The 21,849-nt window shown below is 43.7% G+C and overlaps 1 protein-coding gene across 1 annotated transcript in view; it reads left to right on the top strand.

Moving 5' to 3' along the window:
* The window catches only part of LOC133105651 (single-stranded DNA-binding protein 2), a 92,293-nt gene that overhangs the window by 8,506 nt on the left and 61,938 nt on the right, over positions 1 to 21,849 (top strand). The window contains exon 2 of the mRNA XM_061215878.1: positions 21,449 to 21,521. Coding sequence (XP_061071862.1) covers positions 21,449 to 21,521 — 73 coding nt within the window. The remainder of the gene's footprint in view (positions 1 to 21,448; positions 21,522 to 21,849) is intronic.

Genomic DNA, 21,849 nt, shown 5'->3' with positions numbered 1-21,849 from the left:
TGCTCGGAGACTTGGCATCCGACACTGGGTTGCAGGGAAGGAAACCCACTCTAACCAATGTTAAAATGCTCAGTGTTGAGTGTGTAAGAAAGTAGTATTGCAGCCATTTCTTGAGTAACGTGAGTACAAGCTAAATTCGAACGCTACAGTGGAAATCTTCACCACAGTGGTTAGTGGGAGTGTGGAAAGACTTGACAGCTACTCTAGCCGAGAAACTCAACCTCTTCTTTGCTTCCTCGTCTCTGCCCCTGGTCCCTTCCTTGCAGTTAGCATTAGCCTGCTGTTTTGTCTATTATATAGCCCACTGTTTGTCTGTTGAACACATTTACGATGCGCCTGTCATTAGCAATGAAGCACTTGCTGGATTTAAACATATTTCTTGCAGTCAATTAATTTCCAAAACAAGACTATATAATTATAAAATGGGGCAACTGATTCACTGGTTTGGGGTGTTGCTTCAGTGACTGGTGTTGTTGTCAGCTCTAGTCAAACATTTCAGGTTTTCAAGCAACTTGGAGAGGACCCGTCACAGCTATGCTTTCGATTCAGTGTATAAACAGGAACACATTCCTGAAGTGTTGCAGCAAATTCAAAAGAAAATACTTTTCAACAGAAAAAATAAAAATAGAAATTTAATGTGACATGCCTGTGTCTGTCAGATATAGGCTGAACTAATAACGCAGTATGTTTCATTCGGAAATTCGATAAACATGGGCTGATTCTTCTGACTCCTCGCTTCCTCATTCGACTACTAGTTTTCGTCATCAGCGTCCTGTTAGCGTGGTCCTAGGGAGGTCAGAAGTTTGGTTCCCAGGCACCACTGCTGTTGTACCCTTGCATGAAGTACTTAACCTGAACTGCTTCAGTAAACACCCTGGCGTTCAAACCAGTTGTACATGAAATAATGTAAACTGTATAAGTTGTTCTAAATAAGAGAATCTGCTGCTTGGCTGAAGCATATCAGATCAGTCACCTCCCTGTGCTGGGATTGTGTGGCAGTTGACAAAAGGCTAATTTTTAGTACCTTGCCCATGCTCAAAAACATTTGGATCGATTGGCAGGTTCTGTGTCCTTCTGCAGGGTGCCGCTGGAACAGTGCACCTCCTGATGGCCCTGGAGGTAGACTCTGATATTTCGGCGCATTAATATGCAAGCGGCGTCGCAGGCACGCTAGCGCAAGGTTAAGCATGCGTGACAGAGGACCTCAGACGCTGCTGTAGAACAGTGTTCTGCTCCTCTGTCCCATCCCTCCCCTTGCTCAATCCCTCCAGCCGTTTTACCGTGCTAATGATCCAGGTCTCCGCTCAAATCCCTGTAAGCGTTAAACAAATCTTACTTCCCAAATGCTTCAAATCTTTCCTGTTTAAAACCGTTACCTGTGCCCTTTTCGACATTTTGAACCTGGTACCTGCTTCTCATGTAGTGCTATTTTCTAATCATACAGCAGTGACATCATTGATCAGAACTAAAAGACCTCTCACTATTGGCTGGCTCATCCATGGAATGCATGCGTTTCATCCACCTGGCTCTGATTGACAGGAATCACAGACCTCTTGTCTGATTTACTCCCAAGTTTGAATTGACTTGTGCACTCGTTGGCCGTTATTAATCAAGGGGCCACCAATATAATAAAAAAATACAATATAGGCTAGTTAATTCCATATACTGTATCTCGGGATAAAGCAGCACAAAATCAATGAACAATTCTGTCTTGCAGGTGTCTTTTTATCTACCCTTTTATACTTCCCAAAGATCTAAATTTCATGTTATCAAAGTCTTTTGATTGAGCGGGCCTTTTCTTTCGTTACAATGGCGGTATCTTGCAGGGGGCAAAATGTGATTTTGACACCCTTTAGCGAAGCACTGTGAATGGCGAGGTGGTGCGGTGGCTTTGGAAAGCGTTCCAGTTTTGACGTTTTAAGACTGGGAGGTGTCAGACGAGGTCACAGTGAACACCGGGGATGCAGTGGAGGATGCAGTGGAGGATGCAGTGAAGGATGAAGGATGCAGTGAAGGATGCAGTTGGAGCACGCTTGGAGATTTCTGTCTGCATGGTGCAGACTTTTTTCCTCTTTTAAATGGGGGTTAGCCAATACATAAACTACAGGCATGCAACAAAAAATCCACCACCATCCTCCCTCCTTATCCCATTTTTATTCATACAGGGCAAAGTCAGTGAATATCGTTCTAGACAGACCACCGTACAGAAAGTTCCAGACTCAAACCCTCGGTGTGGGGGGGGGGGGGGGGACCGCAACCCATCTGTGTCCCAGCGCAGTGTGTTTATGAGCTGCGGGAGAGCGCGCTCAGCTCCTGCACTGTTGCACTTTTTTGCGGGCAGCCTCCCCTCCAGCAGACGCCGACTCCGCAGTCCGCCCGCCCGAGGCTTGTTTACCAGGAAATAATCTTCATCATTCATCTCAATAAGAAGCTGGAGGATGAGAGATAATAGCCTGCATTTCGCTGTGACACTCAAAAGGCACTGGCGAAAAGGCTCAGGAGAAAAAAGAGAAGAAGGCTGAAGTAGGCGGAGTAGGTCCTCATCACGACTGCTCGTGTAACGCCTGACTCTTACAGTACAATGCAGCGGCTCCAAGGTTTCTCCATCGTCTCTTGTGTGTGTGTGTGTGTGTGTGTTTGGCATCCTGTAATTGTTGCAAATGCAATATTATTTATTGCGTGTCTATTTTGTCTGAAAAGTGTTTTGAGTTAGATTTGTAATTATGAACGTTCACTTTTATTGCATCCTGAAGCACTGGATTGAAGTTTATTTTTTCAGAGGATGGAATATAAATAATTATGTCATTAACAGAATTATTGTGATTGCAGTATATTGGTCTACTTTGATTAGCTCATGCTGCCTGGCCTCTCTGGCAACCAGCTCTGCAAACTGCAGACCCCTCCCGTCTTTCTGTTACTCTGAACTCCATTAGAGTCTGCAAGCAACCCAATGTGGTGCCCATAAGTGAGTGCTAATTACGGCACATTAAACACACTAAAACACTATTTGGTTCTCTTTACTTTGAAGTTTACACCTTGGTAAATTCTTCTCCTTTTTTGCTAATTTCTTTAAAGTCCTCCTGGGTATTTTTATATATAAAAACCTTCAGCAAAAACCGCACAAATGTTAATCAAACATTTTAAGAATTGAGGGAATGCCATTACTCATCTTACTGGCAATTCACCCTGTTTAAATATTTGAAGTTATGATTAAAATTTAGAGGGTTTAAAATCTATACTAATCATCTGAATGAGTGTCATCAATACATGGTGAAATTGGTCTGTTTCCCACAGTAGAACATCTGCTTGGTTTTACCTTAAGTAGTTGAGTTACATGTTGTATATTGTATGTTCTTCATTGAGCAGCTGAGTCGGCCTATATCACTTAGAAATGGGACACACTTCACTGTGATGACTGTGATACTTTGCATACATAAGCTCATCATCAAAGTGGCCGCGTTCTATGAACAGTGACAAGAACGGTATCTCCACAGAGAAGCTTTACAAAAACACAGCACCACTGAGAAAGTCCTGTAGGTTCACATTACATTACATTACATTACAAGGCATTTAGCGGACGCTCTTATCCAGAGCGACGTACGAGGAAGTTTCACGCAAGTCTTTTGACGTGCCCGTTTCTTGCTCGCTTGTTTTCCGAGTGCTGTGCTGGTCGGCCATCTGGCCTGGCTTCCAACTGTTCCTCTGCGATGATCTGGCCTGGAGGCCATCGTCACAGAGCCCATAGCCTCCTCCCGCTGCGCTCGATACGCTTGTGCTTCCTGTTATCCCAGCGAGCACCATTGTTTTTGCTCGTGCGAACGACGCCGACTCCACGGAGGTATTTTGACCTCTCCGTCAGAAAGCATTCGGGTCGGCGTCACTGATTGGCTGAAGGCAGGTTTGATCGGCGCTTGCTATTAATTGCTGTTCCAGTTAGGCTGTTTTTGTTCTTTCTGGGAACGCCAGGAAGGGGTTTCCTGCTTATGATCCATCTCCAGAGATTAAGCGGAGCGTGTTACTTTTTTTATCGCAAGCTTTGACAGACAAAAACAACGCAGCCAGCAAGTTGTGATCAACACTTAGTCATGCTTACCGACTTTGCACACAGGCTCGGAAGTACGCTCAGTTCCTGTTTGAATGCGTACTGTACAAAATATCAATTATGCATTAATATTGAGGGAGATGTGCAGCTTTGAGTTAGGGCTACGAGGTTGGGTGATGTACTGTTTTACATTGTTCCATTCTTATTTCTTAGGGGCGACATGGCTCAGGCAGTAAGAGCAGTCGTCTGGCAGTCGGAGGGTTGCCGGTTCGATCTCCCGCTTGGGCTGTGTCGAAGTGTCACTGAGCAAGACACCTAACCCCTAAATGCTCCTGACGAGCTGGTCGGGGGCTTGCATGGCAGCCAATCGCCGTCAGTGTGTGAGTGTGTGTATGAATGGGTGAATGGAGAAGCATCAATTGTACAGCGCTTTGGATAAAGGCGCTATATACATGCCTGCTATATCTTAGTGTCATGACACCATTCTCCAACTGAGGAAGTGCTGCAACCCTCTCCAGATAGAGCTTCAGAAGAAAGGACTGGGTTTGGGAATTACATGAGAGTGTGAGAGAGAAGGGAGAGAAAGAAGAGATGGCTGATAGAGAGAAGAGGATAGAAAAGGGGGAGAGAGAGAGAGTGTCCAACTTTGTTCATTATTTGTAAATTAGCGCTGTTACTGGGACAATCTGCAGCCTCACCCTGAATTACACTGTTAAATGTTTGCTCTGTGCAGGTGAACTGGCACTGCTGTCACCCACTGCACAAGGATGCGCATCTGCACATCTGGGTCTGCTGTCACAACTTTGAAAGACTTTAAAGAAAACAAAAAGCATGATCTTTCAGAAAATATATAAAAATAGGCCTGGAAAATGTCAAAACACATCTCAGGAATGGAGACACTTTTCAACACTCTTGGCAATGCAGCCCTAGAACACACGCTAAATTATGATTACCACGGAAAATCAGTGCCTCAGGGAACTTTGGTCTCTGTAGTGAACGTATTAAAAGACAAAGCTTGTACACCTTTCTGTGCAATCAAAAGAAAATTAAAACAAAAATAGCTAGACATTTCCATTTATTGTTTGCATTAGTGCATCTGTAGAGAAGAGCAAATTTGAGATTTCCAAAAACATTATTTTTCCAAAAAAAGTTTACAGATATATTTTTGTATTTCATTAAATACAATAACATATTAAGTAATAGGCCGAAAAATCGTCTGGTATTACCTGGAGGGCCAGAAGCAAGTGAGGCAGCCATAGTCTGCAGAAGAACTGTAGCAAGTTCTCCAGTGTGTTTGGTAAAACCTACCAGTTGATTTACGTATAAAACTGTGTACGAAAGGGAATTGATGTTGATGCAGTTCTGAAGATGAAAGGTGGTCAGAATAAATTTAGTTGATTTAGTTTTTATTCTTTTACTGCTTTTATAGTATTTTTTCTTATATTTGCAAACTTTCAGTTCATTATCTTTGATGGCATCTTCGCTTCATGGACTTTTTTTCTTTTTTTTACATTTAAAAAAGGACGTAGCCTATTGCTTTTCTGCTGCTGTAGCCCATCCACTTTAAGGTTCAACTCTGCTGTGGTGTGTGTTCATAAATGCTCTTCTAAATACCACTATTGTAACACATGGTTATTGTAGTTACTGTTGCCTTACTGCCATCTTGAACCAGTCTGGCCCTTCTCCATTAACCAGGCATTTTCACCCAAACTTCAGCTTTTTGCACTACTCTCTGCAAACTCTAGAGATTGTTGGTGCCAGGCATGGTGGTTTGAGTATGTCAGAAACGGCTGATCTCTTGTTACTTTCACACACAACAGTCTAGAGTTTGCAGAGAATGGTGCAAAAAACAAAAAACATCCAGTGAGCAACAGTTATGTGGGCAAAAAGGCATTGTTAATGGGAGAGGTCAGAAGAGAAGGGCCAGCTCACAGGAAGGTGACAGTAACACAAATAACCACGCATTACAACAGTGGCATGCAGAAGAGCAGCTCAGAACACACAATGCGTCAAACCTTTAAGTGGATAGGCTACAGCAGCAGAAGACCAATAAGTCTAAGTAAGTCTAGTAAATACCTAAGAAGTGCTTGCTGTGTAAATATACATACACTATATGTACTGACAGCATGAGTGTTCACTCATCCACACTTAAATTAAAATGGAAAAATGGAGCTCTAAGAAAAACTGAAGACAAAATGACAATAAACCATTTAAATATGTTTTTGTTATTTTCTTAGCCTAAAATTAAATACTTTTTTTTTCCTTTTTTTTTTATACAGCATTCAGTGCTGTAATGAGTATTCATATAAAAGCACTTCAATCTAATGTTTGAGAGTTTCCATATGAATAATGAATATATTTGCTTTTAAAGCAATTGCCTTGATGAAGATTAACAGCCCAAATACAGTCTAGGCTACTATCTTTAGGCTAAATTGACCTTGCATTTACATGCTGTTTATTCAAGACTAATCAAGAGGTTGTCCTAATTGTGAAAGTAGTTCACAAAAATGTCCCATTGATGTCAGAATGTGATCAATAGCCAATCTCTTGCAGTTTCTTCTGTTGCGTGCAGATGTAATTAGCTTACAGGATAATATTTTTGCATAGTGTGGGTGACTTACACATTTTCTCCTATGAGCATTATGCATTTTGTTCTTAATTGTCACCCACATGTTTTTGAATAGTTTTGTTTTTCAACCACTGTCAAGTGTAAGATCTGGTTGACTTCATTTAGCGCATTTATTTTCCATGTTCCCTTGAGTGCAGTGTGTATTAGAGACACAAAGCTATGGGCTTTAGTTGAAATGTTTTAATCTTAGGCCATTGGCACATATTACACATTGACACAGGTAAAGGTCATTGACACATATTACTTATCCTGGATGTAATTTTTAATGGTTTTTTTTCACAGTTCAAAATTATAACGCTTTACCATTAATTCCCTGTGAATTATAATGAGATACTGGTACTAGCCCAATGGAAAATGTGACTACACAAATAATAAAAAATAAATAAATAAATAAATGGAAACCCTTTAAAAAGTACTTTCCCCTCCTCCCGCATTTCAGCTCCCTCCTGTCTGGGAATTCTTCTTAGGCAAGCACCGGCACGTACCGCTGATTGGAAATTATGTGGTTCTTTAGAAATGAGCAAACTGTAAGGCGATAAGCACACGTTCCCCCTGAGCTCTGGGTGTACATCCATCTCCCAGGATCTGAGATTATTACACTCAGGTAGCAGCCGAGACCCTGCCATCCCAAACAGGAAGCCAGCTCACTGCCTGGCCGTGCTGCTCTGGGCTCTCTCGTAACTGCTCTTATTAATACCTGTGTGACGTAATGCTCAGATGCTTTACTGGCATGCGGTTTGCAGTTAGTGGCCGGTTCAGTAATGCATCAGTCAGCGAGCTGGAGACCTGGTCTGAGGACAGGGGCATATGGGGACTTGGTTACAGACCTGAAGGAGGGCAGCATGGCAGCGGCTTTTACTACTGGCTAAGGCCATATGCTCTTTATTAATATTCATGAGCCTGTCATGCTAATGCGCTGGCATTTAGCGTCGTATGTCTGTGGCGTTCCAAATTTACGGTGAAGAAAACATTTGGGATGCGCGCTATGGAAGTTCCAGGACCGATATCGGTGCCTGATTTTTCGATTGGCCGATGCCGATAGCGCCTTGTTAACGTCATAGTGCAAATGCAAACAATGTTTCCACATTTATTGAAGAAGTGGATGAGCACAGATCTCAGCTTGTGAAGGAAGAATGTTACGAATATTATTCGTGCCATGTTATTTCAGTTTGCTTACATTATTATTTAGTCATTAAGAGAATGTGACTAGAGAGCTACACTCTCTCTGTTTATGAGTTTATGAGTTTGGCATTTAAAATACATTTAAATGAATAATATATGAAAGTTTAAACCACTTTTAGCTTGTTTTAAAACATTTACTGTTTCACTTCATCTTCAGTGCCAGTGGTGCATTACTATGTCATATTGGACATAATTCTAAACACAGAAACAACTGAATCAAAATCTGAAAAATATAACACTTTGTGGAGGTGGGTTTTGTCCCTCCAAGTATTTGTCTGAAAGCCAGTGGTTATGTAGGAACTTTTTTTAAGTGTCTGTGGTTTTGTTGTGGTTCTTTAAAAGTTTCCTGGGGATGAAAAAAACGGATAGATTGTCCTTGTAAAGAGAATTTGCTCGGTTTTCACTTTCACGGTTTTTTTTTTGGATCATTTTTAATGTTCAGAATATTTCCAGAATATTTCAAATATATTTTTATGGTATTTTATAATGTTATAATGATATAAAATGTATGATATCAGTGTTATTTTAAAATTATGCTGCAGTTGTTGGCTATATACTGCAAGTCTATGCTCGGAATTTCAATTGTAATTCAAAGAGCTTATCATTTTTCAGTGAACAGTGGAGGATGTGGATTTTAGAAATCGTAGCATTGAGTCTCATGCATTCTTGTGATGCGCCTCAGTCCCTCTTCAGACACTAAACCTCACTGCTTTATTTTTTGTATTAGAAGAATTTTAGAAGAATTGGCTTGTGGGTAATTGTCTGCTGTTCGGTTGGAGTCCTTTCATCAGTTTCGCTGCTGAGACCCGGATGAGTATCACCTCATGCCCCTCCCTCCCCCGCAGGGCCCCGCAGAGCCAGGAAGGCAGACAAACAGACAGACAGGCAGACAGGCAGTCAGGGATTCCTTCAGGATGACTGGAGCCTGGCGTGAGGGTGGCAAACCTCCAGCCAGAACGGCCCCAAGTCACTTCCCTCGCCTGGCGGCCTGGGATATTACATTACACTTACTTAGCTGATGCTTTTATCAAAGCAAATTACAGTTGATTAGACTAAGAAGGTGAAAATCCCCCTTGAGCAATGTGGGATTAAATCAACTGTGATCACATTGGGGCTTGAACCACCAACCTCCCAGATCCCAGTCAAGTACCTTAGCCACTAGGCTACACCCACCGTCCTGGTCCGCTGGATAAAATCCCAGTTAATGATTGATCCTGCATTGCCAGGCAATGTGGCTGCAATTTCCTTCTCTGTTCATCTCCGTGGAGCACACGGCACATTATCTGTGAGCGTGGCGGTACCTGTGTGGGGTGTGGTACCTGTGTGGGTTGGTGGTGCCTGTGTGGGGTGTGGTACCTGTGTGGGGTGTGGTACCTGTGTGGGTTGGTGGTACCTGTGTCGGTTGGTGGTACCTGTGTGGGGTGTGGTACCTGTGTGGGGTGTGGTACCTGTGTGGGTTGGTGGTATCTGTGTGGGTTGCGGTACCTGTGTGGGTTGGTGGTACCTGTGTGGGGTGTGGTACTTGTGTGGATTGCGGTACCTGTGTGGGGTGTGGTACCTGTGTGGGGTGTGGTACCTGTGTGGGTTGGTGGTACCTGTGTGGGTTGGTGGTACCTGTGTGGGTTGGCGGTACCTGTGTGGGGTGTGGTACCTGTGTGGGGTGTGGTACCTGTGTGGGGTGTGGTACCTGTGTGGGGTGTGGTACCTGTGTGGGTTGCGGTACCTGTGTGGGGTGCGGTACCTGTGTGGGTTGGTGGTACCTGTGTGGGGTGTGGTACCTGTGTGTGTTGGTGGTACCTGTTTGGGGTGTGGTACCTGTGTGTGTTGGTGGTACCTGTTTGGGGTGTGGTACCTGTGTGGGTTGGTGGTACCTCTGTGGGTTGGTGGTACCTGTGTGGATTGGCGGTTCCTGCCATTTGCGCTTGGCCACCGCGGACTGGCCCAGCTTTGCCCAAGCACACGACACGGCTGTCCTTAAGAGAGCGGCTGAACGTGCGTAAACAACCTCCGCCAATGCAAAAAAACAATAACGCATTACCAGAAAGAGGATTGCAGTTAATGAACAGATGGGCCTACATTCATTTGTTTTGTATCCATATTTGCGTAATTTATTCTCCTTGTCTTAGGTTAACTGCGGGCTCTTTCATGTTGTGCGTGCGCGTGTTTATTCTCACCGTTTCCTTTAATTGGCCTTCGTTGGAAAGCACTTTGAGCATCCTGAGTGTGTCTTTGAGATGCAATAAAACGCCTAGACACTGTACAGTCTAAACCATTATGGCCTGCTTCTGTGCTATAAACCAATCAGATTTTTTAATAGTTGTGTTATGAATAAAGAACCCAGGAAAACAAATGTCTGTTCGTGTGTTTATAGCCAGAGCTAATATCCAAAACGGTATTGGTCTTTCGGAGGCCAAAATAATTTTGTATGAATTATTGCATTTGCATTTTCACCAATAAGTGGAGTGCCAGATTAGTGGGCTGCCAATGAGATAAACTGGATATCCATTACTGAACGGCTCTCATATTTAGAAATGATATGCAATGTTTTGCCTACATCAAGGAAATGTTGTTATTTTCCTGCTTATAAATAAAACATGCTGCCTAAATGCACATAATTTATCTTCTGGCTTACTGAACACTATAAATGTAAGAAAAAGTGATTGCACAGGGTCTGTAGTAATCAGAGGGGTATGGAGTCATTTAGCTTAGGTTCACTGCAGTGTGTGCTTGGTCGCTCCAGGCAAGCTAAGAACAGAGGTGTTGATCAGGCCTACTTCTTTGGGTCTGTGCCAGATGGTGACAAATCGTCATCTTCCACCCTGTAGTTCACTTTGCCCTGGCTCCTTTTTTATGCCGTGAAACATTCACTGTCTTTTCCATTCTTTACCGGCTTACTCTGTAAACTCCTACAAACGAGGCCAAGTCAACCGGTGAAACCATGGGCTTATGACACAGCCCGTGTGTTTGATCAGTGTTTGATCGTACCTCGCGGTCGCCCCGTTAAGACGACGCCGTTATCTTAACCATAAGAGGGAAAAACCGTGATAGCGCTGGCCACGCCCCTCCTCTGCCATTGGCCGCTCCGGGCTCTGGCAGAGGTGTTTGTTCTCAGCTTTAGTTTTGTTTGTGTCAGGGTTTTTTTTTTTTTTTTTTCGTTGCCCTTTCATCTCTTCCCGCGGTTGTAAATATCGCCCTGCCGGGGACACGGAAGGCCATGTGGCGGCTCGTTAAAGCGTTGCCATGGAGACGCCAAGCGGTGCGGACGTCTCAGGCCCGTCGCCTCTCTCTGCAGAGCGCCCCGACATCACCGCGTCCGCAGCCCGGCGTGGATGTGCCGGGAAAGTCAAGAGGATGGACGGAAAACCTTGGCAAACAGTCTATGTATTGTAGTTTTGGTTTAGCCCTTTTCTGTGCGAAGGGCATTCTGTATTGCACTATAACGCACACCTGACTGTCTCTTCTCCAAACCTTGTGATCGCCAGACTAGCCTGGTGATCAAATCCCATGTTCTTTCCATCTTTTCTGCCTCTTTAAAGGACAGGAGGCTCTGATTGATAGCGCTAGTGCGATACTACGGACCGTTTATAGCCACAATATTATACTTGGTCGTGCATTAATATTCATGAGATGCGTTTGAACATTTGGGGCGTCAGTGGTATGAGAACATTCGGAGGTTATTCACGGAGGGTTTGTGACGGTTTTGTGCCTGTTCGACCATGGCAATGTCAGGGAGAAAAAAAATCCCAAAGCACCCACCGTGGGTGAAAGGCATGTGCGACTGAGCTATCATGGAAAGAGTGACACGGTGCGGAGTCTGGGTTATGCATATTAATGTCGTGTTATTTACATATTAATTTCAGCACCAAAATGTTAAATTTTTATGCAAATGGTGCTCAATACAAGGTGTATCTGATTCACAGATGATTGCAAATTACCATTCGCAATAAGCATGGCTATTTTCGGCTAACTGAACCTGGTGGTAATGCGGGTCTTTCATGTAAAGGGAATCCTCATGCGTTTAAGACCGAAATGGTTGTCTTTCCTGGGTGTGCAATGCTAAGGTTAAATATTAGAAGAGATTATTGAGCCTGTCCCCCTGTAATTAGTTTTCTGCAATAATGTCAGTTTATAAGCAGGCTATTTAATTGGACAGTGATTGGACACATATTTAGAAAATTCCAATAACCATGTTACTTTAATGAAGATGGTTCATTCCAAATAGTTCAATTATGTGACTTAAGATGGCTACTTGTTCCAAAAATTATTGAAGAGGTCCATTTGCTGGTCATTCACCCGATCTCATCAATGGTTGCTTTTTTAGTCAATATTATTCCTATGCATCCAAAGATAACTGGGCACTGTGATCTCAGTTAAAAAAGGATCATTATTGAGATCCATTGTGAGAACGCAAAGTGGCTCGCTTGGCAATGCTAGCCAAGCGGAGTTGCAGTAGAAAAACCTCATAGCTAATAAATTAGGTTTACATTTAATATGCACATTGCAACAAATTCTGCAATTACACATGGAGCTGAAAAACACAATACTTTTAAAAGGTATGTTTAGAAGCTTTTCTCTGAGGTCTATTTTTTGACGGATGGATCATTTGGGGACTGTTGCTATGAAGTGTGAAGTGTCAGGCGGGCAGCACTGGGCTTGCGTCCAGAGCCGGCCACCATGTTTCAGCCGGCCAGAGAATTATCTGCTGTTCCGTGTCCCTTGAACGAAGTTTTATAAATAGACTAAGTCAGTGCTTGAGCTGTCTATACTGCAGGGCTCCACCACTTTTAGAACCAAAATGTAGACAAATCCAGAATTGAATGGCAGTTGAGTACAATATTGGTTTGATAGTATCCATTTAGTTTAACTGGATACTATCAAGCTTTTTACTTGTAGAAGAAGGAGTGTAAGAGCAATTGGCAAATAGGCTTCCCTGCTCACTTAAACATTGGCATTGGTATTGACCTTGACCAAATCCACATTGGTTGACCTGTTGCACACACACACACACACACACACACACACACACGTATATGAAATTGGTAATTTCGTGATGAAGACTAAGGCCTGGGAGCCTCAGAAAGTGTGTGCGTTCCCCGTTCTCACAGTACGCCATTTGGGGGGGTTGTGGAATTGCTCTGAAGGTAGCCTACTTTCCCCCGCGTCTCTCCGCTGGCTTTCTGTTGATTTGTGAAAGCAGGACACAGCAGGGGGCCATTCCGCTCGCTGCCTTCTCTCTGTCACATCCATCTCCCTCAGAACTCCACAAGGCTCCACACCTCCAGAGTATTAATTGTTCAGGTCCCCCCCCCCCACCCCCCACCCCCTCATGTACAGTATTCCACCCCTTGCCCCAGCCCCCAACCTCCCAAAATGCTTTCATCTCGCGACGCAGTTCGCTTCCAGACTCGTCTTCAGTCTTTCGGTTGTGTCTCCTCCGCTCCCTTCTCCCTCTCCTCTCCCAGTTGTTCGCTCTTTCTACCTCCGCCGTCTCATAGCCCAAATGGATTTTGCATCATATACGGTAGAAAGCATCCTTTTGTAGCACAGGAGGCATGTAGTAAATACACCGGTTGTCTGTGTATGGTACCCGGCTTGTGAACCTCATTCCTCTGCCCTCACCTGAGGAAATTTATAGCTTCTTAGTTTTCGGTGTCCCTCAGTAAAAGAAAACCACTGGCTATACGGGAACTGCCTGGTGTACAATTGATATCGGTTTTTGTAAATGTGCTTCTGTGATTATTTTACTCATGCTTCTCTTTGCTTATCTGGCCAAACTTTGTGCAATCCATGTTCCTATTTTTTTAAGGTCGTGACAGCCACGGGAGAGACTTTTCCAGCAACTTTCAAGGCTCCCAAGGCTGTTATTATAACTGACTTTATGTGAAATGGGCAACATTAACATTAGCCTCGTCCGCCACTATTGATGCTGACCTCCACCTTTACAAAACAGGAGTATGTTAATGTCAATGTCAGCCCACAGTCAGTGTGTAATTAGAATTTTTCTCAAGTGGAAGAAGGGCCATTTTGTATGGTGGGGGTGTGTTTAGCATAGCTTGAAGGGTCTGTGCTTGAAAATAAATGGCCATTTTTATTCAACAAAGATGTCTCAAGGTAGAACAAGAGCACACTATGTGTTCAGTAGTAGCCCATTTTTCAGTGCTTTGTGATAATGATAAAATGTGTCATTATGTACAGATTTTATTTGATCTATTTATCTATTTTTCCAAACAAGGACAAATTCTTTCAGAGGGAATTATTCTAGGGAATTATAGATCTGAGCCTGGTCGTGATCGAGCCTTCAAACTATTGTTCAGATTGCTGTCTAGAACCAAATTGTGTCAAAAAAGTAATTAAGTGGTTCCTCAGTGAATGATAGTCTTGTTCAGTCCAATAAAGAGCTCCCCAGTTTGTTGAAAAACACTTTTCATTGAAGGCCTGTTAGGCAGATAACTTCTTTACACCTTTAATAGAGCTACAATAAACATTAAACAGAGGTAAAATCATCTTTGTTCATTTCACAGAAAAAACAATCATCTTGGGAGGCAATGTGCTTACACCCACAGTAGACCACATGTCCACATTGTTTTCATAAATGTTCGCTGCAAACAATTTGGGCTTGTCCATAAGAATACATTTCACCTGTGAGATGTCACCCTGAATTACTGTTGTTGTTTTTTTTTTACATGAGGTTTTGGTGTTGATTTATAGGTAATTAGAAGACTATTCCTTTACCTTTTATTTCACGGCAACACTTATCATTGTAAAACTTTCCATTTTGGATGTGAACTCATTCAAGTCAGAATTTGATTTAACAGCCTACACCACAGCCAAGACCATTTTCTACATACTGCTTTGATTACATCATATTAGTCATTTAGAAGACACTCCTATCAAGAAGAAACTTGAATGAAATGTTACAATTTCAGCATTACAACAAAGAGTAATTAGCACTAATCAATAATTGCCAATAATTTTGTCGTAAGAAGTACTAAACTGTACTATTAGCACGTCAACTATCCTGACATACCTATTTAGACTAGAAAATACATTTATATTCAGAACTGTTCAACTGAGGGCAAAATCCAGTATGCCATGCATGTGTACCATGTGTGGGCTCATGGAACACAATTTTCTAAGGATTAGGATTGTATATTCTAGATAGCATACGCAGTGTTCAGTTCAAACACTGTATGCAATCCTAGATTCTTAAAAATGTTGAAAGTTTTATAGGTTTTTTTAGCATGAATTTAGAACCTCAGGCCCTTCGTCACACACTGAAAGTCTGGACTGGATTGCAGGTTTACTTTTGCCTGGAGACCTCCACTTCACCCATGAGCTTGTAATTGGTACCCCGGTGGGTGTGGACAGAAACCTGGGGGAGGGGCCAGGTGGGAACAATGGCAGGCACTGTTGTTAACACTGGCTGAAAAGCTCTTCTCCACGATCCGACTTGCCTGTGACTCCATTTCTACGAATGCTCAGTCACGGTGCTTTCCCACTCTCGCTGGCTGCCCAGGCAGGTCTCCTGTTGGGAGGAGCTCAGAGATGGGAATCTGCAAACGGCTCTCTGAAACTGGTGCTCTAGACATTCAATCCTCTCCGTCTCCTTACCGTAGCAGTTCTTGACAGTTCCTGACCTCTTGAGACCTGCTGAGAGAATTTGTTGAAATGCAACACATAAAGTTAAGCCAACTCATGAGATGGCTTTTGGCTATCGACATATTTTCTGTTATCTCTCTCTGACGTACTACAGTTCACTTAGTTAATCGCAGAAAGTCAGATAAAGAGCTGGTATTGCTGAGCTGGACCCGGAAAGCACAACGTGTTTTTATTTTTTTCCAAATCATTGCTCATTGTGTACTCTATTAGTACTGTTTTGCTTGAATTTTTCCATACCACCCACGCATACTACTGGTTATGTATTGAATTTTCTCAAAGGTCCCTAGGGCTGTGACATCATTCAGGGCCATTGGCCTATTCACAAGTCCTTTAGACAAATCAGAGGTTCGGCTTCTGTACTCCATCCATTCTCTCTGCTTCCTGACTATTGGAGGTTCCAGGCAACTCCAGCCAACTGCTGCTCTGTTGCAGTTTATGAAAAGTGGAACTGTAAGTGATTTGCATCAATGGCCTACAGAATCTGCAGCATTGTGCCAGAATCTATGAAACCAGTGATGCTATAGACCCCTCTACTTACCTGTTACACATTGCCGGTCTTCTGGGATTGAATGGCAAGTTAGGATTTTAACTAGCATGGAATGCTATGAATTAGCAGTGTCATATTCTTTAATCTTGTTGGTCATTACACGTTATTCAGCTGAAGCAGGAAGGAATGACTTGTACATCTCTTGAGATAATCTGATCCATACAGTCATGCCAAACTGGTCAAAATGTAAAACACACCACCCATGTCTTGGCCAATTTCTGAATGCTCTCAACTTTGTGGGTTGGGGGACTTGTCTATGATGGTGGCCTGTAGCTGTTAATGTGAAGGCATTGGGCACTGAAGAAAGCTGGTGGCGTGGTGTGGTCTTGCGGTCTCTGCGTTTTCAGGCCTGCACTTCCACATTCCAACCGCGATGTGGTTGTGGTTGGACCGGAAGCAGTTCCTGATGAAACATGTGGGTCACTACACCCTGTCTTACAGAGCACTTGGAATGGAACGGAATGGAATTACAGTCGATGCAACTCACCGAGGGGTCGTAGCATCAGCCTGGGATGTGGATTACCCGAGCTCGGCAGTGCGTTCTTTGTGTACGGGCTAATTCTCAGTGCATTAGGCCTCAGAAAGGCCTTCCTTTCCTCTGCGCTTCCCCACAACGTCGAAGCTCTAGTCTGACTAATGGGCCAGTGCACATCTCCAATATGCTGGGGTCAAGCTGCTCCTGATTAGCAGAGAAGAGGCCTCTTGGAACTGGGTCACTTTTATGAGGTTTTCCGGGTCTTTGTTACACGCTCCGTGGCCTCCGTCTTTCTGGGGCCGATCAAAGCCCTCGGCTCGCCGCTCGTTACCGGAACATTCCATGCGGCCAACGCACTCACTTTGATGGGCAGGAGGCAATTTTGGGAGTGATTTAAGGAAGAAGTGTACGCTTGTGACTTTAATGTACTGTAGGCTGTACATCCTGAATATGAGCGTCTGACTCACCGGGGTTTTTCCTGGCTGAGACAGTACTTTAATCATGAGCACGTCATCAAATTTACCACATTTTGTCTGTAACATTAATAATCAGATGATGTCTGTACGTATCTTTTCACCTACTCCTCCGCACACCCTCTCTTTCTAAAACAAATGGGTTCTTCTCTGGGCCATATCTGCAAAGTTTAGGAAAAACGTAGGAAACCATTTTGAAAATATTGGACGTGCTTTGGTGCAAAAGGAAGTAGATTCACCTGTTTGAATGCAGCACATGCAGAGCGGTGTCTGATGTAGCTCTGCGTTCTTCCCGGTGCATTGTGCTGATTATGTGACAGTAGCACATCGCAGTCATGCCACCATTTTAGTTACAAATGATGTGGATTGCTTGTATTCATTACACTTTTGAAGCAGCACACAATTAGTTTGAGGCACCAAATTGAGGTGGCAAAAAATTTGATCAAGGTACCGATAGAATTCTCTATCCAGGAAAGACATTACGTTACATTTATTTGCCAGACACTTTAATCCAAAGCAACATGTAACCTGCGCAAACTGAAAGTCATTGCACAACTACAGAACACATGCCTGATGAGATACAATTCAGTTATTCAGTTAAGCATCAGTTATCCATAGCCATGAACAACAAACTCACATGGTAAATATAGGCCAAGTCATTAAAGTCATAGCATGTCATAAACTAGAAACAAGAATTATGGTAAAGAACTACAACATCGAGATGGTGCAGTGCAAAATGAAAGTCCTTGATGAAAATGTAACATGAAACGGTTAAGGTAATACTACTAGATTTTGGGTAATCCTGTAGAGGAGTAGTGTTAGAAGACCCTGCTCACTGTGGAGCTAAAAGAGAAGGGGTGTCAGCTCTAGAGTTGTGGTCAGATTCTGGCCACATAACCATCCATTACATTACATTACATTACATTACATTGCATTACATGGCATTTAGCAGACGCTCTTATCCAGAGCGACGTACAACAAAGTGCAAATTAAACACAAGAACAAGTGCAAAGAGGACCTGAGAGGACAGTATAGTTCCGAGTCCTAGTGTAAACATGCAGAAAATCAGAACCCTTTAAGAGTACAATCAACTTTCAAACTAGCCATCCAGTCGGGCCTCTCCCTTGCATTAGGCCACCACACTTTCCCCGTTACAGTTTCTCAGCAAAAGTGAAATTAGTTTGCAGTTGACCTTCCTGGTTAAACAAAGGTGAAATAAATATCTGATTATGTATGCTCAACACTTCGCGAATCATAATGTGATATGCATGTACAGTAACTTCATGATGGAAAAACAAGCATCATTTCTTTTTGCAACATTTGATTGACTAAATTGCAGCATTTTAAACCATCAAAGGCATCCAGCGCACTGCCTTATGCATTTAAATATTCATATTAAATATTAAATAGACAATATTTCTATCTGTAAACAAGCATCCAGTTATTTCTACATGCTGCACAGCTGAATAAATAGGTGACTCAATAGCACAATCAAAGTGGTAGCCATGTACCTCTAGATAGTAAGTTGCTATGCTGACAAAATACTGTAACAAGATATCTAGCACTTTTTACTCAGTTCAGTTCAAATCAGTTTTTAGTTGAATAGCACTAGTTTAGTTGTATAGCATTTTCAACATGGACCAATATCTCAAAGCCCCGTACCCCAGACCCTCAGGCCAAGCAGGACGGCGGCAAGGAAAAATGTTCCTCAAGGAAGTGGGTAGAAAACTAGGCTAGAGCTTGACTCAGGGGGATGGGCATCCACTCCTGGCACACTAGGCAGACTAAATTAAAATGTTGATATAGTGCTTGACAACTGAATATATGAATTATGTTCCCAATCTTATGAATTAAAAGGTGCGACAACATTTCAAACCCAAGGACAGGCCTGCCATGATGAAGAACCTTCTCCGGTCGAAATGCCCGTCCATTAAATTTATAACATTGGGAGCATAATAAATACTCAATATCAGCTATCGCTGAATATAACAACCTGCAGGGCTATGATATTTCAATGTCAAAATAGGACATGCTTTATATGTTCGGATGTGACAAAATAGTAATTCACAGTGTGAAAGGCCTTGGCCACCTAACACCTGCTGTCCTGTTTTCTTAACTACACTTCAGGCGGTTGTACTGTTCAATCTTCATGGCTATAATGAGGTCACCCATGGGAGCGCGTTCACAGTTTCCCGTCAGGAGAGTGCAGCTGACCGTCTTTGGCGTGATGTTTTTTTTACAGTTCTGTTATGGGCCAGACACCAGAGGCACTTGAAGTGACAGGCTCTCGATTCAGCTGGCCACAGATTATATGAGCAACTCTGCATCGGAACAGATCAATATCAACTTTTTTGAAAATATTGGACTTGCTTGGGTGCAGATCAATATAAACCTCAGTCTTTCCGCCCCTTTCCCTGTGCTGAACAACAGAGACACGCACCTTTATTTTTATGAATTGTAATTCTGTTTGGCTTCGTTACTGTATCTGTCCGAAGTGTCTTTTCTATCCTTCTGGGGCTGCCAAGAACAGTGTTCCGGTTTGACCGGTATCTTCACGTATTTCACAAATTACAAGCTTGAAAATACTTCAGGGAACTACAAGGAAATAATGTGTTTTTTAACTAGGTCTGATATTTCCGTCACAAACACACACATCCTAAATTATGAAATGTTTTTGGTCTGTACCACACAGGGTCTTTTCAATTCAGGGCCAGTTAGTCACCAGCAGGTATTTTGTTAATACCCTGGGCAACACAATCATCAGTTGCTACCAGCCAGACAGGCCTGGCATGGTCTGGATTGGACCATGAGGCTTATCCTTGCCCCACAGTGTGGTGCCTTAACCGAGTGCGTCACTCAGCAGCCCACGGACTGCTGCCAAGGCCGGCTGCCTGCCTGCTGCTTGTTCACCTCAGAGTTCTTTCCTGTCCTAAAATAAACTAAAAAACAAACCAAAAAAACCTTTCTTCCACTGCGTCATCCTCCACTCTCGCTTTCATATTCAGCCCTGAGATGTTTTTCTGAGGAATTCTTCACGGTGGCCAATCAGTCCTGGTTGTGTGCTGTTCCTAGAGGGAGGGGGCAGGAGGGGGAGAGGAGAAAAATGCTTTTATTTCGTGAGAGCTGGAGCTGAAATTTTTCGGGGGGATGGTTGACGTGTGTGCCGGCGGACGTCCTGTTTCTCCTTCTGAAACTGCAGCAGATGAGTCTCCTCAGCCATCGGCCTGACATGAACTCATGTCATCTCTCTCTCTCTCTCTCTCTCTCTCTCTCTCTCTCTCTCTCTCTCTTTCTCTCCCCCTCTCTGTCTCTTTCTCTCTGTCATCTTCTCTCTGTCTCCCTGTCTCTCTTTCTATCTCTCTCACTCACTCACTCACTCTCTCCCCTCTTTCTCTCATTCTGCCTCTCTTTCCTTGTTTCTTCCTCCCTCTACCTTTCTCAATCTGTTTTTAAGCTGGCTGTCCTCTACTTGGTTAAAGGGGCCCATCAGCCCTTCCTCTTGAGTTTCTCACAGGGGTTCAACAGCACCTCCCTGTCTGCCACACCCGAACATTCCAGAAGGTCTCCCGTGTGACAGTTTGGACAGAGCGAGCGCCTCCTTAGAACCGAGCCGCCCTCAGTTGAGAGAAGTGGCTTCTTCTACTGCCCTGTCTGTTAAGGGGGCTTCTCTCAGCCATCTCTCAGTGTTCACCGTGACTCATGGGAGTCTAGTGTTACCGGAGACTGCAGCATTACCGCCACGCTGATTGATTTATGGAGGTCTCTGTCAACGCTGTGAGCAGCCCCCTCTGGAAATACAAGGACATAAAACGCCTCCTCAGACGCTATCAGATTCAAAGGCCATTTCCAGCCATCCCTCACCATCAGCATGGCTGTGGTTTGGACCTCGATATTGATGTGTTTACAATGCAATAATATTCAGCACGACTGGTATCTAGAAAAAGAACTGTCTGTGGGGTCCATTAAAAGCCAAGTGTATGGGATCAGGACTTGGGGTTATCAAAGATATGGTTTGCCAATGGTCATTGTCCCTAATTGCCCCCCCGGTCCCCAAATCGCATTTAGATAGAATTTAAATATACTGTGGAGGGTAATTAAAAGAATGAAAGGGTGCCTAAAATTGTGCAGACTTTAGGCAGGTACAATATAGTTAATGATTTTCCGATTGACTGTATATACCTGCACATGGAGTTAGTGTATGCTTCTGTATTAATGCACCTGACCATACACGTTACCTGAATCTGTTTGATGTCTGTATCGCACACCAGTGCTTTGAACTGTCCATATCTCAAGCTCCGCTGTTCAGCATGTTCATTGGTTTTGGTTGTGGTGTACATGTTCTCGTTTAATCTGAGAGAACACGGCCTGCCGTAGGGAAGCTGGGCCCAGTCGAGCACTGAACTCAAGCTTTCCTCTCTCTCTCTCCTCTCTCTTTCTCCAGGTTAGCGCTCTACGTGTATGAATACCTGCTGCATGTAGGAGCCCAGAAGTCCGCACAGACCTTCCTGTCAGAGGTAAGCTCTTTCCGGGCCGAACAGAACCGCTGCGTCCGGGTTTTTAACCGCTCCGCTCCGTGAGCGGCAGGCTAGCGCCCTGGGGCCCCTCGCTAATTTCATTAGCAGCAGAAGCAGTGCTTAGTAAGCGGGACGCATTAGCCGCAGAGCGTCCGTTTAAGAGGGCCGGATGAGGCCGTCTGGGAAGGGCGCCGTTCTGAAGCCCTGCTCTCAGCTACTTCCACGTCTACTGAGGGGAAACCTCCACACTGTGAGGCCTTATCTGAACCCTCTCCAGCCTTTCTCAGCTGCCCTGGCAATGCGCAGAGTATTTATACAGTATGCATGG

This window comes from Conger conger, chromosome 12 (assembly GCF_963514075.1).
Source record: "Conger conger chromosome 12, fConCon1.1, whole genome shotgun sequence".
In the NCBI taxonomy this organism is placed as follows: Eukaryota; Metazoa; Chordata; class Actinopteri; order Anguilliformes; family Congridae; genus Conger; species Conger conger.
This window is presented reverse-complemented; position numbering and strand designations above follow the sequence as displayed.